The following is a 20539-nucleotide window of genomic DNA, read 5'->3' on the forward strand; positions in this document are numbered from 1 at the left end:
GCTTTACATTTTTTTTTTTTCTCTTTCTCTTTCAGATCATCCCGCTCTGTTTCTTCATTCTGCAATTGTTAAACATTCTTGTTTTTATCCCTGCATCTAAAGTATGTATACATATGACTGTGCACTTCCTTACTATATGGTATGTAAAAAGCAGTTTGTCAAACGAATAGTATGTGACTCATTTTTTGTTTTATCTCTCTTTTTTATTATTTTATTCAAAAATACATTAAAATGCAGGGTGTATAAAATATGGTAGGGCTGATATCATAATGAAGAAAAATAAGATAATCCTTAAGTTTTTTTTTTACATAATTAAAACAAATATTATGAAATCAACAAAACTGTGTACTAATATTTGTAAAATCATGTGGTGCGTGCTCAAAGTCATGTGTTGCAACCAACGTGCAAAACCCCCTGCAGTCTTTTAATATAAATAATTTGTCCTTTTTATTACAAGACTAAGTTAGCTCAAAGTTAATTATTAAAACAAAATACATGAAAAATGTTTGAATACTTGAAAATAATTGTTAATATTATGTGTACTCACATGTATTCAATGTATAAGATAAATATGTTATTACATTTTACTTGGTTACACCACATGATTTTTTTTATCATTAAATCGTTAAAAAACGATTTGCCTTTTTTTTTTTTTTTTAAAGCCAAATGGGTAATACAAAGAGTACACTTCTAAGATCTTGGCACACGTTTTAAACTAGATTTATTAACTGCCTGACAGAGGGTGCAGTCTCAGGTGAAGCCGTCTCTGAGTCGAGGACGTGAGGCGCTCTGTGTTTGAGTTTGTCGTCTAAGGATGTGTCGGATTGCCATTGTTGCATGTCCTGGAAAACCCCGTCTTGTACCCCCACCCTTCACCTCTTCAACTCACTCATGGAAAAGAACAAAAAAAAAGGCCTAGATAATGGCACTCTTACAAACAAACTGTTCCTTCAGTCACTGTGAGCGTGATTGTTCCTGACAGCAGTGTGTCTGTATTTGATGATTAATGTCATGGCTGCTTTGCTTTGTTTTGGACCCTGGAGGTTTAGTTGTTTGCTGGGCATTGATTGCATGAAGAAAAAAACACTAGATTTTATACTGCCACATATGTGTGTGTTTACATACTGCGCATTTTCAGGTTTTTTATTTTTCATTTCCTTTCATTAGTTTCCTCTTCTGCTCATTTTAGCTTTTATCTTGCCATTAGACACCGCAAGCTGGCACAGAGCAGCGGCACGGAAATGGCGCCTTGGCATCTTGGCATCTTGGCCTTGCAACAGACCTTCCCACCCGCCGCTCAGACTCCTGCCATGACTGTGGTTCTTATTAATGCTCTCCTCCATGAGTAACAGCACACTGGAACCCGTAAGAGTGTGTGTAAGTGGTTTAGAACGTTTCATGGGGATTATATATCGGAGAGACAGGTGCTTGAGGATTCTTGTAATCATCGTGTACAATTGCAAATCATAGCTGTCTATTGTCTGATTGTCTGTCTGAGACCATCCCTGCAGTTCAATGTGAGCTCATTGGCAGTCTTGCAGTTTTGCAGTCCCTCCGTCGTCTTGGGATGTGCAAAAGTACATATTTTTTATGTTTTCCCTAATGACTGAGGGCACTTACAAACTGGAGTGCATCAGATTGATTTCAAAATTGAAATCAATCCATTTCAATGTGAAAGGAGAACTTTTGATTTAAACGAGAATGTCGAGAATGTGACCAGAATGTCACAGAGGTGGGACCACGTGTACTTTTTGAAATTCAATTCACTGTATTCCTGCTACTCTTTCCACTCCTTCAAAGGGACTTTTCATATTCCTGTCTGTCAAATGCTTCTTTAGAGCAAAATGTTGTTAATGTTGTTAAAGCCCTGTTTAATTTGACTTGTTTCATGTTCACCTGAGCTTAATCAGTCATGTTTCTTTTGGATTGTTCACATAAGATTCATTCTTGTCCCAAAAAGACAGATTTAATGATATTGATTTGATGTATTTGTAAAGATGCAACTTTACATATAGAATCGTTTGTCGTTATGGACATCTTCTGATTCACCTCTAATTTGCAAGGTCATTCATACGCTGAATGTACGTGATTCATTACAATGCTCAACCACTACACACATAAATAGTATACACTACTGTTAAAATATATGGGTTGGTATTATTAATGTTTGATTTTATTAATGTTTTTGAAAGAGGGTACTTGTGCTTACTAAGGCTGCATTTACTAGAGAAAAAAATACAATTTAAAATAATTGTTTTCTATTTTTATGTAATTTATTCTTGCACTGGCAAAGCTGAATTTTTAGCAGCCATTACTCCAATCTTTAGTGTCACATGATCTTAGTGCTTCTCTCAATCACAATTACTATTTGGCAATATTGAAATCATGGTTATTTAACAACGTTATTGGTGGGGTGATGTGATTAAAGTTTTATTTCAAAATATGAGTATTTTTAAATAGAGACATTTTACAATTATCGATACTTCAGCAAAAACTAATCAAGGTTAACTAATGTTAGAAAAAGGTCCTCAAAATAATTACATAAGACCAGTAAACAGTCAGCAATACAATATGAACAAAGAAACTAATTACAAACAAAACGGACAAATAAATACAACAGCATGCAAATTAGAGATGCACCGATTACAATTTTCTAGGCCGATTCCGATTTCCGATTTTTCATTGAGTTTGACCTGCCGATACCGATTTTAGCCGATTCCGATTTAATTTTTTTCTAACCACTTTACAGCACACACACATTTATTTTCGATCTTTTCTTTAACCCTTTCACGCGTAAGTTTAAAATATTCTAAGTGACACCCCCACCCCCAGAGTGAGTTTTTTCAAGCCGAACGTTCCCTTTAATGTTTCCATGGCGACGCATCACGCGATAAACCACAGCCAGAAATAATACTGTATGACAGATGTGTCGCTTTTATTACGCTTTTCCTTTATTCAAAATATTCACAAACTTGCTTACCATGTCATCAACTAGCCTACCTGATATTCCGACTCTCAAATATGTGTAAGTGAGTGTGTCTTGATCTATAATATGAGATGGGCGCCGCAATGTTGTCCTGCTGTCAGTCGGATTTACAGCACGTGAATTCATCAGTTTCTCCCGAAATAAATGCAAAAAAGTGTCCGGTGAACTGAGAAGAATAGAGTAAACTTTATAGTTACTTCCACTATGTTTGTCTGATATGAATAACACATGTAGGCAAATTATATTTGAATAGATTGTTATTGCTGCTTCGACAGACATCAGTGTGTATTTTACAAACTAAATGTATTGTTTTACTCGTGCTTATGTGTATTTAAATATCTGAAACCTAAAATAAACATTATGAGGTTGAAAACACTGCTTAGTTGTGATATATGAATGACAGCGCTGAACGCGTCCGACTCTGGCTCAGCGCCAGCCAACGCGCGAAAACACAGTTTGAATCTGGCAGTTATGCGACGTCACTGAACATTGTAAATGTGGCACCGTAACGTTACTCTCAGGGGCACAGAAATAAAAATCCCACATATGAGACCGTACCGCTCAAAAGGTTAATCATGCGGCGCCCAAGTGCATTTGACCGGCATAAAATCGGCATATGTCAGACTGACCGGCCGGTCTGATCGCCGGTCATGGCCGATCACGTGAAAATCGGTCACCAGCCGATCAATCGGTGCATCTCTAATGCAAGTACAAATAAAATAAACAGTTTTAAGATGTACTAACAGTACTAATAATAGCCTACAACAAAAAATAATAAAAAATGTAAAATAACACTGCATAGCCAAGTCTTACTGTACACATTGAATATAGATTAATCCTTATTAACGCTACTTAAGTTATTCAGTCAAGATCACTGAGTGATTTTCCTTTGCCATTTGTTGTTTGATTTTCATTAATGACAGATTGCAGCAGGTATATAAGGCTTCTGCCACTTTAAGAGCTAATGCACAAATCCAATATACTGTTTTGCAGCTTAATGCGCTTTTTATAGCTCTTTAATGTCAAACACATCCTGCAGTTTAGCAACAGTATACTGCATTTTACAACGCTCATTCATTGGCTGATTTGGATGTTAAGTTTGGACTTTTAGGGATGAACGAAAGGAAAGTGCACTGGACGGAATGCGGCAGGGGCACAATAATCGTTTTACATCGATTATCTTGTTTTCATAATCATTGGAAGCCAAAATTTAAATTGAAAATCAGTTATGATTAATCACGCAGCCCTACATGATCTTTTATGCTGATTTGGTGCTCAAGAAACATTTCTTATCTAGTTAAAAAAAATTCTTATTGATCCCAAACTTTGCTTTGAATAAAATTATCTATCTATGAATAGCCTATATGTAAATATGTAAAATTTTGCAGCAACTGAAGTAGGCCTTAATGGAGCTCTATGATCTATACTTTTCACAATTGGACATTGTAAATTGAATCTTTGTTTTTTTGTGCAGCCCAACAAGTGACCAAGAGTTGCTAGCAGTTGGGTTGTCAGATCCAGAGACAACGACACATCTGTGGTAACAGAACACCATTGACTTAGACCGATATTGTGTGAATCCTAGTGGTTGCGATGGGTTGTTTGGAGGCTGCCAAGTGTCTCTTTGCTGTCTCTTCTCTATTCATTTGTTTTTGTTTCCTGACATTGTGGAGCTTATGTATACGTTTGTGCATGTATGTAATCTGCATTGTTGTGAGCTCCACAAGTGTTTGGTGTGATTGAGCATTTACAGCAGCTTAACCTTTCACAACACAGCTGAGTTTCACTTCTTTTCACATTTCCTTTGTTTTGTCCATGAAACCCTATTGATCTTGTGTTAAATAGCACTCCCCTCGACAGCTTAATTGCAATGTGAATTGCGGCATGCAGCGTCAGTCCTACTCAGTCCTACTGTAGTGAATATAATTTCCAGAACGTTCTGTGTACGAGGACGTTCCAACAACATTTACAGGGCCGACCAGATTGTTTTGTCTTGTGCGTTTTGCTTGCACACTCTCCCATTGTCGTTGTATCACTGCTTCATTTTTATATCCATTGTCTTGCTTTCAGTCAAAACAATGAAGGGTGGAGAAGCGTTTTGCGTATGCTCGGTTTATCAGGCTCTCATCTGATCTTCTGTAATAATGGCATTCTGACTGTGTCATCTGTAATGATATCTTGACTGTAACTATGATAATAGTCCTGCAAGTTAATGGTGCATTGTACATGGGTGGCTTTTTTCCTTCAGATGAGTAGCAGCATTCTTAAGCTAAAGGGCCTAATGAGGGCTGTATTTCCATTGTAACTGGAAAAGCTGTATGAAAACGTATGGACATATTTTGACCTCTGATCTCGGCATCTCCGTTTCACTGTCTGCATCTTGCAGAATTTACATTAAGATGAAAGTTTATCAGCTGTTTATCAAGCAGTCTATGCTTGTGTTACCCTGTGTGGGTTGAGTTTTGGTTGTCTTTTAACTGGAGAAATTGTGTGAGACTGGGATCTGTGTGGGGCTTTGGGTGCAAAAACCATGAAACACACGAAGAGTAAATTTCCATGTCTGGCTCCAGTCGTTCCTCAAGTTTGTAAACAGAAAAAAATGATGAATATGTGATTTCCAAGAGTGGTAAAAGGATATCATCACCCAGCTGCATAATAGGTATTTGGGCAAGATTTTTATATCCTGGTAATTGCTGAAGCTTTTATCATAGTATGTGGTGTATTGCATTACAAAATGGGTTGAAAGATAACTTATTTTTTTTGTATGTAAAAAAAGGCTCACTTGCACTTTTTGAAGAGGACTCGCGGAAAGCGGCAGTGCGCGAATGTCGTGTAAGCATCTCAAAATGCTTTTATTATGCGAATTTACTGTAAACAGTCAGATGTGTCTTAAGGGATTAAACAGACAGTGCAAACATCTTGTCAAAATAAATTTGTGTATTTGTGTGAATGCAGCCTAGCTCCCACTGTCTATGATGTCATTACTAATAATCAAACAGCAGTAAAGCTGAGAAAGAGAAAAATTACTGCTCTTGACTGAAAACATTCAGATACTTGAATCACTCTCTGTGTATTGCTTGTAATATGTTTATTTGATCTTCTTTATAGATAAAATGTTTATTTGCTTTAGAAGCTCAAACGTGCTGCGTAACAAATGAGAATTGGTTCTTGAGGAAGCTCAAATGTGCTGCGCAACACACAAGAATGAACCTCATTGGTTCTTGCACATCAAACAAACATGCTTGAGCTTCCAACTGACGTGTAAGTTGTTTAAATAAATGAATGTTTATATGTGAATAAAAGCCTAAATTCAATCTGTTCATATAAAGCAATCATGTCTCTTTAGAAAATTAGATATATACATATAGATAAGTTTTACAATCTCTTTATGAACTTTATGAGGCGTCAAAATGTCAGTTGTGTAGCTGTCAATGGAGGGACAGAAAGCTATCAGATTTAATAAAAAATAAAATTTTCACCGCATTCCGGGTTTGGAACGACATGAGGGTGAGTAATTAATGAAATTATTGCGTGAGATATCCTTTTAAAACAAAAGGATCAAATATACATATCACTGTCAACACTGCTCTTGCAGAAATGGAGCCAGTTTTTGCAAATTTGCATTTAGCATTTGGAATTCAGATAAGCTGAAAATGATTTCCTTGTGTGTTTTGGCATGTTTTTTCTTAGCTGCTTTGGTCCTGAATCAGGTGCTTTGTTTGTGTGTGTCTTTGTACTTTTCCTCTAGTGTTCTGTATCCTGTGATGTTTGTCCTACTTGACAGCGCTGACTCAAAGGTGGCCACAGTATAATAATAGAAGCAGCAAGGGAAAGAATAAAGCGGAAGGAGCAATGCAGAAACTGTGCCAGCAGCGCAGGCTGTCGGAGACAGAATTATGGCAATACGGCTATTTTCCTCTCTTTTTCCCTCACAGTGGAGCTGCCATGTTTTCAGCAGACCACATCACAGACGCAAAGGGAGGGAAGTCTATATAGAGAATGTAAACACTGCACAGGAAGTGGTAAATGCATTATATTTACATCTCTTCTCCAGTGCATCAGTCTTTAACACCACATTTCTGCTCAGATAACTTATATTATAAACTTCATTGCAGATGTTCATTGCAAAGTCTTTGCACACATAACAGGAACAAAAGTTTGTTACAAGCATTGTGCATAGTTCATGTTTATAAACTTTGATCAAAGCCCTCTTTACACCTGATAATAAGATGCGTTTTGGTTGATCGGATCACAAATGGACTACTCTAAATACAGGTGTAAACAGGGTCTAAAAAGTTTTGAGCTTGTCCACTTTCGACCACTTTCTAGAGGTAGGCAAAAACTCATTCGACTGGATTGTTTTCGTAGTGTAGATGCTCCTGTGGCAGAATGCATTTGAACAGTCACCAAAGACCGCCTACTCTCTGACTACTTACTTAATGTGTAAACATTATGGGAAGAGCACTAGCCAGACAGGATTTAAACTTTGTTGGCTGCTGTTACAAGGTTAGTTTTTCAGGGAAGGAGGTGGCAGGAACCTATGTTTATAAAATAAACGAACACAAAACGTAAGTAAATCGGCAGCCCCTTGTGGACGACTGTCGCGCACACACATAAACAAAACAACGTAAAGTCCAGGCCTGGTCCTCTCTTGTCCTTCACTGTCGTTGCTCCTCCTTTTATGCTCCCGTAGCTCCTCCGTGAGATACGAGGCCGGTGCGATGCGGAGGTGACGCTCATTATCAATCACGCCACCAGCCTCGCGCGGTACTCACAGCCCTTGACTCCACCCTGCTTGCCACAGCTGGAGACCCAAGTAGAGTTTGAAGACGAAAACCTACCAAGCACAGTGTTCTCTCACCATTCCCGATTTCTAACACGCACTCAATAGCGTTCGGCGTGGTCTTGCGACTGTTAGAACAGAAACGAAAGCCGCTGCTCTCCGCATGATTTTTCTCTGGGCATGCTCGTATGTAAATTGTGCGAGCTTATTTTGTCCATTAGATAGCAAAAATCCATACATTTACCCGCCCATAAACCTTCCCCTCTAAGAAATCAGGCCAGAAGTGGTTGAAAGTGGACAAAAGAGACGGAGTAAAATACCAGGTGTAAACGGGAATATGTCTACCTCGTCTACTTGTGATCCAATCGACCAAAATGCATGTTAGTACCAGGTGTAAACAGGGGCCTCAGTTCACTCTCTGGCCATCTTGGAAATGTGTTTGGTCAGCTATTTCCTTTCCAGTACAGCTCCTATTGAATTAAATGGGCCAATACTGAAATCTCAAAAAGTCATGAATACATTTTGTTTTAAAACATGGTTTCTTACCCTCACATAAAACACACAAAAAAGGTATTTCAGGTTGTTCCAAAAATGTGCATGTGCGTTGTCGTTCAAATGCTGATTTGCAGGCGTGAGGCGGGACGTAGTTTGCTAGAAATGATAGGCCATTTCTATTTCTCCCATTCATTGTAATACCAGTGGCCTGTCTCAGTTATATACTAGGGATGTAACTGTTCTCTGTAAAAAACCAAACCACTTGCACCATGGTTAATCTCAAATCTGACAAGGCATGTATAATATGGTTTGTTAAAAAAAACAAAAAAACTGTAAAACACACCGCTAATGTTTTTCTGTTGATGGATACACGCATGTTTCACATGAGCGTAGTTGCCCTATCTTCTGTTAGTATGTAAACCTATTGCTGGCATCACATTTCCTCAAGTGTTGGTGAGTTTCAGTTCAGCATGACAAGTGAAAGATACAAGCCGCTGATAGAGCCGCTGCATGCATCATATAAATCTCTTGTCTGGGAACATTCTGGCTTTCCAATGTTACAACAGCGATGGTCAAAAAACAAACAAAAACAAAAGCACGTGGAGTCATGGACAAAACAGTCACTCTTTGTAAACTTTGTTCGATGCAAGTATTGATGCAAGCCGTATGCTTATTTACGCTGGTGTTGATAGTTTGCGATCGCAGGTGAGACCAAAACAGTGCACAATGCTGCCTTTGTTTAAACAGGCACTGAGTGCTAATTCGAACAGGCACAAAACAATAACGAAAAGGCTGGGCAGTGCTCGATAATAAGAAATGCGTGATGGCCCGTGAAAGATGCAGTGACTGTTCCGTCAACTGTCCTGATTGGGCCAGTGCTGCATCTTCACAAAAGTTGCACAAGAAGATGCGAAGGAAGTATGTGAGAAGTTTTGTGTGCATGCTATGTAAGAGGTTAATGTGTGCGCACTCATCCGAAACAGGCACACGTCTCAGCACATGAATACTAAATTGAGTTTGTTTTCAAGTCTTCTTGCGCTTGAATGGACAAATTCACACAAAAATCATGTCACCATGTCCATCTTGACATGCAAACATATGGCGCCTCGACTCGCCTTTGTTTGGTTTTCCACTGTGTAAAAGTTGTACCTGTACCTGCTTCCAGGTACTTTTTTTCGTATCACCTCCGGCGAGGTTCTAAGCGAGCTTAGGCGAGCTGAGGCGATACTAAAATGTGACGTGAAAACACGGCAGACTGCTGATTGGTCAGAGAGAATCGTCACTATTCACTGCGTCATCATTGCACGCGCCAGACGGAGTATCCTAAATAAAAAACTGCAAAAACAAAAACATCCAAAAACAGCATACACTCGATTTCCTCCGTTGTCCTGTGTGTGTGGGTAGCGGGTGTGTGTTGCGTAGAAGATTAAGTCACGGCAGTTTCCTGTGGCGTTGCTATGACGACCAGATACTATTGAGGAGGTACTATCTGCAATGGAAAACGGAGCGAAAAGCGAGCCGAGCCGAGCTGAGTCGAGTCGAGTTGAGCTGGTACTGGTAATGGAAAAGCGCCAATAGTTGTGTATGTCTTGAGTGAACGTAAACAGTCGAGAAAGATCAGTAATGGATCTGTGCATTTGTGTGTTTAATCCTGCTGCTGTTTGTGTGTTTAAAGGGATAGTTCGGCCAAAAATGATATTAAACCCATGATTTACTCACCCTCAAGCCGTTCGAGATGCATATGTCAATCATTTTTCAGACGAACACATTTTCAGTTATTTTAGAAAATGTCTTTTCAGTGGTTATAATGTCAAGTTATGGGGTCCACCTCCTTCAAGTCCCAAAAATGTGCATGCATCCTTCACAAAAGTAATCCATCCGGCTCCAGGGGGATAAACGAAGGCCTTCTGAGGGTAATCCGTGCGGTTTTGTCGTAAAAATATACATATTTAAAACTTTATAAATTAAAATAACTGGCTTCCGGTAGCGGTTGACGCGCGTTCACGGAGATGGATGCTGGCGTATGACGTAGGACGTAGCGTAGGAAGCGTTGTGACGTAATCGTGATCGATAAATGCGTTATTTTAAGTACCAAGTTTCTATCAAAAGCTGATTTTGTTCATATTTGAACTTTAAACTTTTATCCAAGTACTTCTATGATAATTTTAACTATTGCATCACAGAAATAATGATACTATGAGGTTGAAAAGCCTGTTTGTGAAGCTGTTTCATGACAACTCTCTCCGGGTCAGTGGCAGCGCCAACACAGCTTTGAATGTCAAAGTTTAATTGACAGACGAATTGAAAGATCGCGTGGGTATTTGAATCGACGTCAGTCTTTTAAAGATTGATTATGCAGCTCTGTTGTCTTATCTCTCTCTCAGCATATGAGTAGTGCGAGGGCTTTTCAGTGCTTTCAGTCTCACGTCTCTTCCACGCGTCCACTTGGGATATTACGTCAACACTTAACGACACATTTCATCCTCTGTTGGAACGAAAATGGCTAACTTCTGTCAACCTCATCTACAAGCAAGGACAAAAATAAAGCAATTGAATGTCAAAAAAACGCGATAGATGATACAAACCGAAATGTGAGTAATTTGAACCGCTACACCCCTATGCCCGTTCTTCGGTTTGTGCAGCCTCCAAATTTGGGCCTCCAGCCCACCAATAGAAATAAAATAAGTGACTATAATTACCTTGTATCAGAGGCAATTCTGTGGCTTTCATTCCTAGTAAGTTTCAATCAGTGAGCATCTTGTTTAATGTGCTGTGTATGAGAATAAGAACTTTCAAGCATGAAATGGATATGCCCCTTGATTGTGATTCCTTTTTTATTCTGTTGAACACAAAAGAAGATATTTTAAAGAATTTTGGTTACCAGTCAGTTTACTGTACTATTTTTTTTCCTACTATAAAAGTCAATGGCTTTCACTTTAAGACCTACAGTAACGTGCAGAGCCAATACTGACACACGTCCCAAACTGTTTTTTTTCCAAAACGACTTTTCCCCCCAGACTGTTTGTTCACTTAAAGTCCCCCTGTGGTGAAAAACAAGTTTATAATGTTATTTATATGTCAATGTGGTGTTTTGAATGTGCTTTAAGACAAACCATGTGCAAATTCATTAGTCATAACCATTGCTGAGTATTTTCTCTTTAAAACTTGCAGTGATCTAAAAACGTGGTTTGTAATCGCTGGTGTTTCTGACGTCACAAGCTACTCTGTAACCAATCACGTACATGCCGGCGGGCTTAAGCATATGATTAACTATGGCCGCTTTGAAGCAGGGGAGTCTCAAGAGAAGCCAAGTTATCCAGGAATATTTTTCTATTGATATGAAAAATCGGGTAGATTTAGTAATATAACGGGTGTGTGATGTATATTATGATTATATGATGAACTATAGGCCTATACCTTTCTTTGTTTGTTGTTCAAGGCGTTTCTAAGGATACTGAGGCAGCGGTCAGACTCCGAGATGCAAACGGGAACATGGTTTGTGTAACATTAGCAACACACTATTAGCTGTTTGATAACATAGTCAAGCAAAAGGTCATATTAATTACCATTATGTGTCCGACGTTGTAAAGAGCGATACCATTGTGCAGCGTTTACCTCAGTAAGTTGACCAAGTGAATCTCTGCGCTAGTGTGAGTGGAGGCGGAGTTAATTATCATATTCATAAATCTGTGTATACTAAATAAAGCAAGGGTGTAGAGTTACATTCAAGCTATTTTAAGGCATGAAGACATTTTTCGCACAAAAAAAAAAGTCTTTTAAATATGTAATTTTGGTGATCAAAGATGATTTTTAAGGGATAGAATTATTGACTACAGGTGGACTTTAAGACGTAACCGCCAAGATGAATATTTTGTGTGTGTATTTTACCATTCACGCACAATAAACCTAGAAAGAGAACACAATTCAGTACTCGAACGCTGACAGGTGGCAAGCACATGCACGGAAACTGCAGAAAGACTGACAACGGTCAGTATGAGTTCTCTTTGGCGGTATGCTGTGCTTTTAATAACTTTTTTTTTTAGTACTATCAAATGTTTAATCGCTTCATCCGGACCGTGGCACTTGTGTGAAACATCAGAAAGGCTCGCTTTTGCTACGTTTCACAGACTGACACAACATTCATGACATCTGTATCCTCGTAAAAATAATGCATTACAACTTTAAGTAAATTAGGGATAATTTAATTAGATGATTATAATTCATATTTTTGTGAGACCGTATAATTTTTGTGGTTATTTTGCGACAAAATGGCGAATTATGCAGGATCGCAAAACATTTAGTTGATTTTTAGTTGATTTTACATTTAGTTGATTTTGCGTTATATTCAGTGATCGCAGAATTGAGAAAGAATGGAGGGACTGGTTTTTACGGATAAATCCTGGCAGAGAACAGACTGTGCTTCTGACAGGCAGAGGCAGCCAGGACACAAAACACATGTTCAACTGTGTTACACTGGATAATTTATCTAACACAACTTGAAAATATCACCCCTGCTTATTCCATCACTTGCTGTGTCTTTTTCCCCCAACCCTCTTCCTCTCTCTCTTCCTTTGTGTCATTTTGATGAAGAGCAGACACGTTCTGCTAAACACTCTTATCTCCTGCTGTTTTTGCAGAGGTGACACCCTGAAACACAGCGTGAGCATAGTAGACATTGTCGCAGTGTGTGTGGATACATTTAAAGCATGGAATCTTGCATGTTCACCTTATGTAGCTTGTAAAATCTAGGACACCGACTCAGCTTTTCTTCTGCTTTCTCAGCACATGATGTGCACGTGTGTTGCAGGTTTATGTGCATTAAGAATGTCTTACTGAGTCAGGAAACTTGTGAAGCTTGGTGCATTGCAGGAGACCATGTGGTTGGTACTGAGGAAGTTGAATACAGATTGTTTTAGACAAGTGATGGTTCTTTTGTAGTTTATGAATAACGATAGCAACATCAGCTAAAAAGGAATATTCTGGGTTCAGTTCAAGTGCAAGATTTGGTTCACCCAAAAATAAAAATTCTGTCATTTAGTCTACAATCTCACGCTCATTTTGTTCCAAACCCATATTTTAAAAAAATCTTTGAATATTCTCTTGCATTTTTTGTCCATCAACTGAAAATCCATTCAACCAAATTTTTTAAGCTTCAAAAAGCTTAAAACATTTGCAAGCTTTACTAGGTAAAAGTAATCCATGTGAATCGGGCGGTTTAATCAAAGTCTTGATTGCTTTAAATGATGAACAGATTTAATATAGGTTTTATTCATATACATATGGATCAATATTGCATATTGTTGAACCATGAAAAATTATATATTGTTCTTTTTGTTTTTTTTAAGCAACAATCAAGGTTTCAGTAAGTGAGGCACTTACAATGGCAGTAAATGGGAATCATGTAAAATGCAAAAGCAAAGTTGTAAAATGGGATGAAACTTAACACTGAAAATATTTTTTTTTACACGGTAAGTGCCTCATTGTAACCCAAAATTATTTATTTTTTATTAAGAAATGAATGAAAATCAAAAATGAATTTTTGTGGTAATTAGCATTATGTGATAATGTCGGTTGAAATGAACTTACATTAAACTCAGAATATTCCTCAACATTGAGTTTTGGCATAGTGTTCAGTCAGTGCATGCAAGCATTAGCATTTAGTTTTCATGATCATGACGATAGTGCCGAAGGGGACTAGCGAGTCACTGAACTGGTTCAATTTGTGTGTGGTAGCACATTGATTTAGCCATGCAGTGACTCCAGCATGCAGGTCATTGAACTGGTACCACAGCGACCTTGCTGCACTGGGAACACTGGGGAAAATGGAAAATCGAGGCCCCTCCTAGGAAAACAGGAAGCAGCTGTAACAACATCCTGTTTCAGAGTGATGTCCAGGGAGCAGTGGCACATGGGTGAGCCATCAATAGCCCCAGTGCAGCCCAACTGAGGGGCAACAATGCAGCACAGTGTGTCAGAGGAGCAGTAGGGGGCCGACAGACTGGAGTTTTTTCCACTCACTCTATTGAGGTCAATGACATATGCATATTGCCAGAATACAGTTAGTTGCTGTTTTTTGTAGTTGTTGTTGAAGATGCTGTTTGATTGTGGGAATTGGAGAGAGAGAGAATCTAAGTTAGTGTGTGTGTTTTCGCAAAAACTGCTGGGGAACGTGGCTAATAGGAAGCTATTTCGGGAGATGCAGTGAATGAGGAGGCGAAACATGCTGTTCTCAGTGTCTGGGGGGAATGATAGGGTGAGGTGGGAATTAGATGAGAGAGATCGAGATGAGGAGTGGAACGGAGAGAGAGAGTGAGGTTATCTAGTGTTTTCCGTCAAATGATCAGAGTGAACAGCAGTAAGTCATGTTTCTGACAGATAATTGAATTAAACTGAGGCTCCACAGAACGCTGACCCCACGTGCACTTCACTGCCTCTCACTGTGTTCTTTACAAGTCTAGAAGTAATTGGATAAGAGCTATGTATGTCTTTTTTGTCTGTGTAATTTCCTCATTTTCAATTCTAATGGCCCATCTTTGACCTGAACTTGTCAGCATTTTACTTTACAATTTCATGTTGAATCAGACAGATGTAGCCCAGTGTTAAGCTCAGAAAGCACGCCCTCAGCTGTTCACACACTGTCTAAGGTTTTAAAGAGAGAGTTCACCTAAAAAATTGTATTATGTCATCCTATCATTTTGTTCTATCATTAATTCTATCATTTATTTGCTCATGTCATTCCAAAAGTGAGTTAGGTACTTTTGTCTGTGGAACATCAAAAGAGATATTTTGAGAAATGTCTGTGTTTTTTGTGAATACAATAGAAGTCCGTGGACTCCAATGTTGTTTGGCTCATGAAAGCATGGTCACATGTTGTTCAGGGAGTTTTCTTTGGCGACATCCAGTCATTCCAATAGCAATCCACAGGGACTGCAATTTCAGATGAGGGTGAAAAATTTCTCCATGGAGCTTTCATAGAACCCAAAGATTTCCCCGATGCGGACAGAATCACGGAATCCAGTCAGAAAAATTTAATTTACAGTATGACCTGTCCCCCATACTGATATAGTGGTTTCCTGATGCCTCTGCAGATTATAGGCCTATATACTGTATTGTCGCAGGTTTATACTGGTGTGAACAGTGACATCCTATTTGTCAGACTGATATAAACCGGTAATGATTAATTCAAAGAAGCAGCTCATAAGAGTCATTTGCTCATGAAACAGACTACAGTGGTCACCCTTTTTATATATTATTTTAAGTGCAACTCAAAAAAAACCTCAACAGCAAGATGATTTCTTGTCAGTATTTTGCTGTACACTGACTGCAATGCATATAGGCTAGCACATATGGCGAGAGCTTTTCAAAATCATAAGCTTCAATCTGACGACGACTTCCGTTCTAATTAGGCCAGTTCTTGGCCAGAATAAGCTGCAAAATGTATCAGACTTTTATGACTGTCAAAATTTTGGCTCTAGATGAATATAGATGAGACCAGATATAACCAAGCAATTTGGATCTCATACCAGAGAAATTACATACTCTCAACTGTTCTGCAGAAGAGGAAATGCAGCTTCATGAGAGAATTACGCCATGACCGAATGATGATGGATGTCCTTGGGAGTTGTGACTTGCGCCAAGTGCGCCTTTGAGTGCTGTGAAATGGCTAATTGTTGCACGCTACCCGAGTCCCGACACATTCATTATTGGGCTTTGTGAGTTAGTTCCGCTTTCATAAATCCTAATTGAATCTTTGATGGAGCCTCATGCTGTCGATGTTGGGCTGCTCTGGCCTAGTTCTCCAAGTCCCCTCAGGATGCTTACATTGGCTGTGTGGGATTTTAATGATACAGCAGACACTCTTAAAGCTGCACGTTTATAAAGTGAGAGTGAAAGGAGGAAAGCTGAGCTATATAAAAGGACCTGATCTGGGTCAGGCCATCAAAGACTCCAGGACGGCAACCCTGATAACACTAAGCAGAGTTATTGTAAATTGATGAACTTCCAGTAAATGTCTTTTCATCTCATTATTCTGTTCTTTCCATCACATCGTCATTTTCTGCCCAACACACAGAGTGGGTGGTGGAAGTCCGCTTCTGTAATCGGTCAGCTCACAGCGAGGGGGTGGAGGGTCTAGGCAGGTCATGGGAAACTGACTGCAAAAAAATCAATGTCGAGTGAAATGAGACTCTCACCCTACATACACATAAACAAATACATAAGAGCATTTAAAAAAGACACATGAGCCTCCCACAGGGCACACAGACACCCCTTCATTAGCCCACCTGCTGGAATACCTTGGCTGTTTCTTGGTTTTTATGTCATTTATGACTTTCACAAACTTAAAGATGTGATTGGTGTCTTGCTGAAGTAACTGTGTGCTTACTACAACATTAAACGCAGAAGAGATGGAAACTCGAGTTTGCTACTAGGGCTACTTTTGCACACACACACACACAAAAAAAAAAGACTTGTGACTTGGACTCATTTGTGACTTGACTTGGACTTTGTTTGTTTGTTGTAGGTTTATGTTGTTCTTTTTTTTACTGTACCTTCTTAATTTCAATTTATTGTGTGTATAGTTTTATGTCTTGTTTAATGTCTACAAATATCCGTATGTAGCCTACTTGTACTGGCTGTACAGATACAAATGGCAAATAAAACTTCAATCATGAACCACTATTCTTGACTTGAACTTGAAGACAGACTTGTGAAAAACAAGTAATTTTGGTATGGTGTTCCCAACTACCTTCTCTTTTTATTACCCCACATGACAGCATGAAACACTACATTTTACTATTCATTCCTCATTCATTCATTCCCTTTCTATGTGCTGCAGCTGCAAATATCACAATTCATTGTGCGTGACTCATCTGAAGGCATGCATATTCATCACTCACAACAAACAGTAACAATATAGGCAAGTCTTACCTTGTATCAATCTTTGCGTCATTTAATTTGAAAAGCAAACAATTAATCCAAAGGGGAGCTGCGATGTTGCACATCTGTCAAGAGGCTTGCTTGCTGTCTATTTAATTACAAGAAGTACATGTTTCTGTGTCCTTTCATTTTTTTTTTCCAAGTATTTGTTACCATATGCATATAATATCCAGATTTACCAAGTTAACTTGCATCTGGACTGGATGGACCCTTCCATGTGCATTTTTTTATCGTGTCCGACTCTGATTTCCACAGATTGGTTTGTTGACGGGGTGTGTTATATCACACGACACGCAGATGGAATGTTGTTCTTTGTGTTGTTTACTGTAACATTTGTCTATACACAGGGGTTTTGTTACCTCCGGCGCTCATCAGAAGACTACATTACCCATTATTTCTTGAGAACGACAGCAAACTACGGCAATTCAAATAGCTCAAAATATATATAAAAAATGCATATAATGATTTTCTTTAAAAGCTCTAGCAATGTCTTTTATTACTGTTTTTATCGAGACTGCACTAAGCTTTATAAATAACCATGCTTTTGACTTCCATAATGAGAAAGCATCTATTCTAGCAAGTCTATTTAAATTGAAGAGGTGAGACAAGGATGTCAAGGGCTTTGGCTGTAATGGATCATCACCGGTCTGTCACTCCCATCACGTCTCCTGTGATGTTACGGATTGTCGTTTTGAATGAGTCACAGTATCGCAGACACAGCTGTCATACCGCTGTGTTGATTGGTTCCATCTGTGCACCGCATGCCCATTAGAGGAAAGAGATCAAATATGTCCAATCTTATAAAAACAATATGAATATGTGATTGCAACATCAAATGTACAATTAGTCCTTATTTTTCCTTAACACCCAGACAGTTGTGGGTAGCAGACTGTGTTAACCTTTCTCAGATTTCAGACACTGGCCTTTTGTGGGTCACCCAGCGGAATATATGAAGCACCCCCCCAAAGGCTCTTGCTTTCTTTCTATACTTCATCTGCTAGCTTATCAAAAAGTGCCAATGGAGACAATCCCCAAGGGTTATGCATATATGTTAGCATTAGTGTGTGTTTAGTATGGGTCTCTTGAGAAATTATAGACTGTTTTTATCTGACATCAGTGAAATAGATGATGGCAGCATAGCACCCCATTGCTTTGTGCATGAAGATAGAAACATGAAGAACAAAGAATTGTTCTAGAATAAATCTAGTGACCTGCCCAGCTAGTCATTTTAAGACTTATATATACACACACTCAATGTGAAAACTGTTTCTAAAATTAAGTTGTGTTGTTTTTGAAAAAATGCAAGGCAGTACATGTATCCTTTTGAGGACAAGGCTCAAATTCATCCAAGATGGTGGACAGGTTTAGACAAATGATTTGTGAATATGCTTATTTCATTGAATACCAAAGTATTGCAATGGTGCAGCCTAAATAGAACTACTAGCATTTGTGTGTGCTCTGTATTTATGCTAAGTAATCACATTGTTAGCATAGCAACATGCTAACTACGCTCTGCAGTGGTTTTCTCAACCTTTTGAACTTTTTTCCGTTCATTTATCTCTACCCCACCTTAAAAAACACTAAAACTGAGCATGTATTTCAAACAGTGTAAAAACAGGAAAATGGTAGTGCCGTAAAAGGTCAAATGCATGATATCCATTCAGATTACCTCATCTTTTGCAGTCAAAACTGACTGCATCCACACAAGTAGCCTGAATATGATAGATTGTGTGCAGAGTCTGCTGCCTTGGCAAATTGCGCTACATTACTGCCGTTCTCAATAACAATGTACATTTGTAAAAGTGGGGTTTTAGCACTTGCTAGCATGAAGAGCAAATATAGACACAAACTGTGCATAGAGATTGATTTAAGACTCAAATGGTCTTCAATACAGAAACAGTCACTCAGGGCTGCCAACTCTCACGCATTCAGCGTGAGACAGCGCAATTGACACTTTTCACACGCTCTTACGCAGAGGAAACTCACGAAGCAAAGAGGACACTGATACCGACAGAAAAGACAGAGCAGGTTACTTTTGATATGAAACAAATTCTCACCTCTCAGATTCTGTCAATTTTATTACAAAATTCAAAGAACAAATACCGTTTTGGCGCTAGTGACATGACAAATCTCTTTAGTGCTTCAGTTCAAGCGGCACGTGAACCAATCATCTCTACTAGTTATTATAATAAACGCGAATGAACGTTTGTTGAAAGATACAGTACAACTTACCGAAATGTATATCCCTCATACATAATATCCATCAATCAGTGTTTTTCAACCGCGGAAAGAGGTCATAAAAACAGCTGGAAACCAATTGTCACATAACGTTACATTTACCTCAGGAAAGCCATTTAATGATCATAGCAGTAATGATCTAGAAAAAATAGCTAGAGTATTATTTTGATGTGCACTATTTTACATTTTTATTATATTTTTACTTATGTCATTAAATAACGTTGTTATTATAATAAAAAACGCATTATATTTATATATATTTTTAACCTTTAATAATACTACCAGCTTGAGGGCTCTCCGTATGTTTACAGCATTAGGTGAGATATATACATTTTTTCTTGAGAATCTTTATCCAAATGAATCAATATGAAATCAAGATCACAAGAATTTAATTGAAATCGTGAAATTTGTGTCAAGCTATAATAAAAACAGTAGCTTACCAGTCATTGTAACATGTTGTCACTAAACCTAATAAAACTGTTTAGTTACTAGCCAAAATCTTTTGACAATCACAATACACTTATTGTGATTAAAGTTGTTGTTGTTTTTTTGTACATCCCCCAATCCAACCATTGGCATTACTTAAATTGGGACATTTAAGTGGCTTTTATAAATGTGCTTTAGAAAAAAAAACACATTACTGTTGTGCATCTTTTTAAGATAGGAATAGGCTTAAGCCTCATCTGTGAAACTGGGGAAGCTGGAGTCATGGACTTGCAGGCTTATTTGCTGGTCTCTTAGATGTCCTCTGAGCGTTTGAGCCCACTGTGCACCTGCAGCCATTATTGTTCTATTGTAATGTGAAACGTGTCATGCAGCTGAGCGTGGGGGCTGTGAAGGCATCATGGGCTCTAATTAACACATTGGATATTCGCTCTGCTGAAAAAAAGACCTAAAATAAACACAAACATGTTTTGTGCTGTAGTGTAGTTGTAGAGTAGTATGTTAATTTTGGTTATGTATCAATGGAAAGGATTTTGTTCCACTTGGGTCTGTTTTGACTGTGTGCTTTTCATCTGCTTTTTGTATTGATCAGTGAGCCGCACACCTAGAACTGTTCTTTAAATAAGTTTGAACTAAAGTGCTTGCCCACATTTATG

General features: G+C 38.5%; 2 protein-coding genes across 3 annotated transcripts in view; both read left to right on the plus strand.

Moving 5' to 3' along the window:
* LOC308700129 (arf-GAP with GTPase, ANK repeat and PH domain-containing protein 1-like) overlaps nucleotides 1–165 on the plus strand; it is a 75504-nt gene extending 75339 nt beyond the window's left edge. Inside the window, exon 2 of the mRNA XM_081381523.1 lies at nucleotides 36–165. Within this exon, the coding sequence (XP_081237649.1) occupies nucleotides 36–100 (65 nt within the window). The 3' untranslated portion in view covers nucleotides 101–165. The remainder of the gene's footprint in view (nucleotides 1–35) is intronic.
* The window catches only part of agap1 (ArfGAP with GTPase domain, ankyrin repeat and PH domain 1), a 199318-nt gene that overhangs the window by 75251 nt on the left and 103528 nt on the right, over nucleotides 1–20539 (plus strand). The window lies entirely within an intron of this gene.

This window comes from Scardinius erythrophthalmus, assembly GCF_964197995.2.
Source record: "Scardinius erythrophthalmus genome assembly, chromosome: 12".
Classification (NCBI taxonomy): domain Eukaryota; kingdom Metazoa; phylum Chordata; class Actinopteri; order Cypriniformes; family Leuciscidae; genus Scardinius; species Scardinius erythrophthalmus.